Source organism: Montipora foliosa, chromosome 13 (genome assembly GCF_036669935.1).
Source record: "Montipora foliosa isolate CH-2021 chromosome 13, ASM3666993v2, whole genome shotgun sequence".
NCBI classification, from domain to species: domain Eukaryota; kingdom Metazoa; phylum Cnidaria; class Anthozoa; order Scleractinia; family Acroporidae; genus Montipora; species Montipora foliosa.
This window is the reverse complement of record NC_090881.1, coordinates 41,554,700-41,559,699: the sequence shown is the minus strand read 5'-3', so window position 1 is coordinate 41,559,699 and position 5,000 is coordinate 41,554,700. Positions and strand designations below refer to the sequence as shown.

The 5,000-nt window shown below is 37.3% G+C and overlaps 1 protein-coding gene across 2 annotated transcripts in view; it reads right to left on the bottom strand.

Annotated features, from left to right (window-relative positions):
- The window catches only part of LOC137982356 (fibroblast growth factor receptor 3-like), a 38,878-nt gene that overhangs the window by 33 nt on the left and 33,845 nt on the right, over window positions 1–5,000 (bottom strand). For both annotated transcript variants that reach the window (XM_068829456.1, XM_068829457.1), the window contains 6 exons: window positions 4,824–4,946; window positions 4,036–4,106; window positions 3,499–3,539; window positions 3,167–3,263; window positions 1,488–1,587; window positions 1–553 (listed from right to left, as the gene is read on the bottom strand). The exon at window positions 1–553 is cut by the window's left edge and continues 33 nt beyond it. In XM_068829456.1, the coding sequence (XP_068685557.1) occupies window positions 485–553; window positions 1,488–1,587; window positions 3,167–3,263; window positions 3,499–3,539; window positions 4,036–4,106; window positions 4,824–4,946 (501 nt within the window). In that variant the 3' untranslated portion in view covers window positions 1–484. The remainder of the gene's footprint in view (window positions 554–1,487; window positions 1,588–3,166; window positions 3,264–3,498; window positions 3,540–4,035; window positions 4,107–4,823; window positions 4,947–5,000) is intronic.

Here is a 5,000-nt window from a genome sequence, read left to right as displayed (position 1 = left end):
GGCTAAGAATAAGATATATAGCAAGTTTTCCAAAATTTCGAAAACTGCGGTATTCCGAGAGTTTGCAAAGGTGAGATCAAGACAAAATCTTCGAAAATTGCTGATTTCTTAGGCAACCTTCCAAAGGCTAAAAAACCTAACAAAGAGAAGTCGCCAAATGGCCTAGTTGGCATATATCGAAATCGTCACTATTATAGATTTTTCTATCCAGAATACCGCATTAAATAAAGCCTTAGATACGACTCCTACTTTTCCAAAAGTTTATTTATAAACTTCGCCAAAGACAATTTGGCAGGAGAGATCTCACAGAACTAATATTCCAATAACGAGACTCCTAAGTGTCGAAATTTGCTATTTTTCGAGACTTTGCAAGGGGAGAACCAAGGCAAAATCTTCGAAAACGCCTTGGATTTTCCCAAAGAAACGCACCCTAAGTTGAATTAAAAGAACATGCAAATCCTTGCATTGAGAAATCACTCGATATTCATGCACCCAAATCTTCCACGTTGGCGTACAGCTGTTTATTGTCGTAAATGTCCATGTTGATCAACCTCTGTAAAGCGAAAAGAAACAACAACAACAACAACAATTATAAGCAGAGCACAAATTCTTAGAGGCTATGTTGATGTCCAACAAAAAATGGGCTGCCTTGTTGGTTTCCTTGAGTTAAACTCCTTTATTTTTTTGTTTTCTTTTGTTTAGGTTGAAAAAAGATGATAGTTGATAATGGCATGAGACCCAAGACAAAACGTTTCTAATCGATTTATTGATTGCAAATGAGATGGGATGCGGTACGGATAATATCATCTTTTTAATGACCCGTCAACAATGTTGTGGTACCATATAAAACAACAATTTTCGCTTAAGAAGACAGACACCTTATTATGATGTAGTACTTAAGGTGTCAAAAGCAACAGAAAACCCATCTTAAAACCATATATTTTGCACGATAACGCTTAGATCTAAAAAACGAACTCAGTAACTCCCTATTTTTTTTGCTGTAAATTGATTGGCAGGCTAAAGTAAAACTCTTTGCAAATTAAAAAAACAAAAACAAAACAATCTGGAGTGGATTCAGAACTACCTGAAATATCCCAGTTGTGAAGATAGCTCTGAAGTGATTTTTTTTTTTTTTTGAAACTTTGCAGAGTTTCTATTTAGCCTACGAATTGTTCTCCAGTAATAGTGCGTTTCTGAGATCACCATTAAAGGGCAAAATCTAGGGGTTTTGATGAGTTGGCTGTTGTTATGGTAACTTATAAAATGACTCTATTAAGTGCATTTTGTTAAGCGATAGTTGTTTTTTCATGAAACTTTAACATAGATGCTTTGGTTATATAGCGCTACAGAGTCAGTCCTTAGAATAGTGCAGTTCCTTGAAAGTATTGGAACTGGTTTTAGCCTCCTAAAGATGATAATATGTGAACAAACGGATCAGAAAATTTGAGTTACTATTTTAATGCTTAGTGCTCGGCTTAGATGCGCACCTTATGTTGATTTTCCATCTTTTTCAGCTTGTCTTTCAAATTAAGGAATGTTGGTCTGGCATTGGGGTCTTCCAACCAGCAAGACATCATTATTTTGTACCTGCAAAGAATAGGACAGAGATTTTGACAAAACATGTCATCTATGAAGGAACAATGTATTAAAAGACATACAATTGAACTGCAGGAATGAACCAAAGTTAAGTCTTGAGATCATCACACTACTACGCTGGGATACTACGCTCCGTATCCCGGCCACAACCACGCACGGCCTTAGGTTTTGTTTCCAAATTTCCTGCAGTATTTCCATGGCCATACTCAACAGAGCATTCCGTGTCTCCCACATTTCCTGTTACTGAATGAACATTCAAGAGGAAACCGCCGAGATCTAACCTCGCCTCTGCCATGTTGAATTCGGAAATAACATTCAAGGCCGCGCGCGGTTGTGGGATACGGTGTTAAAATTTTTTTCCCCAGTTCTCCGAATTACGTCACCAGATCACCTGGCAGATGGCTTGAGAGCTCAATTGATAGAGCACTGCATCAGTATCGCAGAGGTCATGGGTTCGAATCCCGTTCAAGACTGAATCTTTCAGGCCTTCCTTTCGTTACTAATATAGTAACGCGCATTGCTGAAATGATCTTAAAACTGAACTCGTTTCATCTATATTGTTATGACCGTTTGATCTTTTTCACCGATAGGAAGCTCGCTCACCTTTTTCATGGTGATCTCCTTCGAATGTGAGTGGCCAAAGGATAAGTAGTATGTCAAAAACGAGTGCGAGTGTTTCATCAGGGGTTCCAAACACTGAGAAACAGATGAAAGCACGACGCCGTAGGCGGCGTACTTTTAATGTTTCGAGGTGTTTGGAACCCCGGATGAAACAAGAAGCACGAGTTTTTGAATGACTTCTCAACCTTATGAGTGTAATGTGGTGATCTTTTCTTTTATCAGACAAGTGATAGTAATTTGTAAAGGAAATGAATATTCAATATTTGGGTGGGTTTAAAAGGTAGAACGTTCGAATAAATTTACATAATAGGGCGTGATGGAGAGCGAGTCAGAATCACGTCGTTTTCGCCTGCCAAAATCGTCTTCCCAATAAGTGCTTCGGATAACGAGGCCGTTCCAGTTTCAACTAAATATAAAAAGAAATTGGGCTGCTAAGACTTTCGTGGAATGGCTGAGGTTATAGAAGAGAGTTTTAGAATGCAGTGGACTGACTCTTCACAAGAAAGGTTCAAGCCATTGTTGACATGGATGCTCTTTCGCTGAACTATTAGGTATCCAAATTCGTTTTAATCCTCTAGACGCTAACAATGAAAGGTACTACAAAAGTTGTATCTTGAATATTCGGGAAATTCAAAATGCATTGGGTTCTGGTAGATGATTTGTTTCTTTTTCCCCGGAGTTTATTAGTATAAACGTTGATTAAAACTCAAGCGTCTCGACCAGTGTTTTGATCATTTTTTGAACTAACTCAGACGTTACTTGTTCTGTAGTTTTATTGGGTATCAAGATACATATGCACCTGACTACAATGGGGCACTCAGTTTGGCTAAAAACTTTATGAATTATTAACGAGTTTGAGAAGGTTTTATCAGAACCAATTAAAGGCTGCTGTTATCATCCTATCTGCATGATAACGGTTTGTTATGCAGCAATCAAGGGTTATAGTTACAATTCATTGTCCACGTGTTGTGGTTTGGGCATCCTGTATCCTTCTTGAAGCAAATTTGCAATTTTTCTGCCATCCATCCGAGGATAGGGTGATCCACCTCAAAAGAAAAGACCATTACGCATTTGTCATGTTGAACATTCTGAAAATTAGATATACCATCTGCTCTCCATTATTGAGAACTTTTCTGTGATATTCAATCATCGGTTTAAATTTTATACTGTAAATTAGATAAAAATCATCTCTCCATAAAAACTATATAGTTTTCTCAATTTTAAATGCCATCCGTGAGGTAGATGGCCGCAATTTAACAATGACCTTAGTGATAGGCTTACCTATGGTGAAAATTTCGTAAAGAAGAACTCCAAAGCTCCATCTATAAAAATGATAAACAAGACTGAACAAGATATTTAATGTGCTAGCATTAATCACTTCATCAACCTTGTCTTTCTTCTTTTTTGCTCTTCTTAGGATTCTGAAGGGTACAGGCATTGTTTTATAAAACAGAATTTGACAAGTTAAGGTCTCGTCATAGGTTCTAATATCAGTATTTATGCTACTTAGGAATTTTATGGAATATCATTTTAATGCACCTTGAAGATGGTTTAAATTTAGGAAAATATTCTATCCTTTGAACATTTTATGTACTGTCATGACCTCGAGCCAATATTCAAGAGCACGCCCTTATCACGCTCAGTTAGTAAGAGGTGAAAAATGCACTGTAAAATAAAATATATTGTTTAAAAAAATGCTTTGTGCGCATTTTTCGAGCAACAAGCCAAAAATTACTGCAAGAAAAATTTTGAACATGCGCCAGTAAGTATATAAATGATGCGGTGGTGTTAAGCGATGGTGTGAGTGCGAGAACTTACACATCACTCTTGGTTGTGTAAGTTCCATACATAAGAGCTTCGTATGCCGTCCATTTTACAGGAAGGCGGCCCTAGCGTTTGTAGAAAAAGAAATCATCTCAAATATTAATCGTCATTCATAAAGATACAGTCCTCATGCTGAAAGAAGAAAAAAACATATTAGCATTTTTTGCTTACTTTTCCTCTTTTTCCTAACAATCTGTCTCTGGGTTTTCAAGTCCTTAAATTATTTGCTTTATCATCGCCGCCATTTTGGTGCCAATAGAGTTTTGGTAAGTTTTTTTTTTTCATTTACACCACCAGCTTGGGAGGGATATCAATTTTGGTAACGTGCAGACCCGTCCACATCAAAAGCAGGACTGCACATGTGAAACCCGACATTCCTTCATTCCACCAACAACGAACAAGTTTACTTGGACAATAATCAATTGAATATTATAATTTAAGGTATTTCAGGAAAAAAAACTAGGAAGCTCTTAGAAAGTCAGGTATTCTCGACTTTTCCTTACAGTTCTTAAGTAGAATAAGATGAAGCTTTTTTCAATCTCCCACCTCCGCAGACCATTCATCCAATGTTTTAACTTTTTAAGAGAGTGTTACCTAACATGCAAGTTTTTCATTTTGTTGAATTGCAAAGCACACGGTTTGAAAGCTACAAACACAGGCCATTTTTACATTACTCGCTTATGAACATGTTTACTTTTTCTAGATTGAATATGGTAAAGGAACGCAAGTTTCCTTTTGCGATGCAGTCTGTGCTCTGCTCTCTTGGTAATTGCTCACTATACCTTCGTCTTCTTTTCATAAATGTTATCCTGTTGCACATCTCTAGCCATTCCAAAGTCTGTCACTTTACAAGTTTCTCTTTCCCCAACCAGCACATTACGAGCGGCAAGATCTCTATGAATGATCTGCGGTAGAACACGGTGTTATTGAGGCAAGACTCCATGAATGAATAGAGAAAA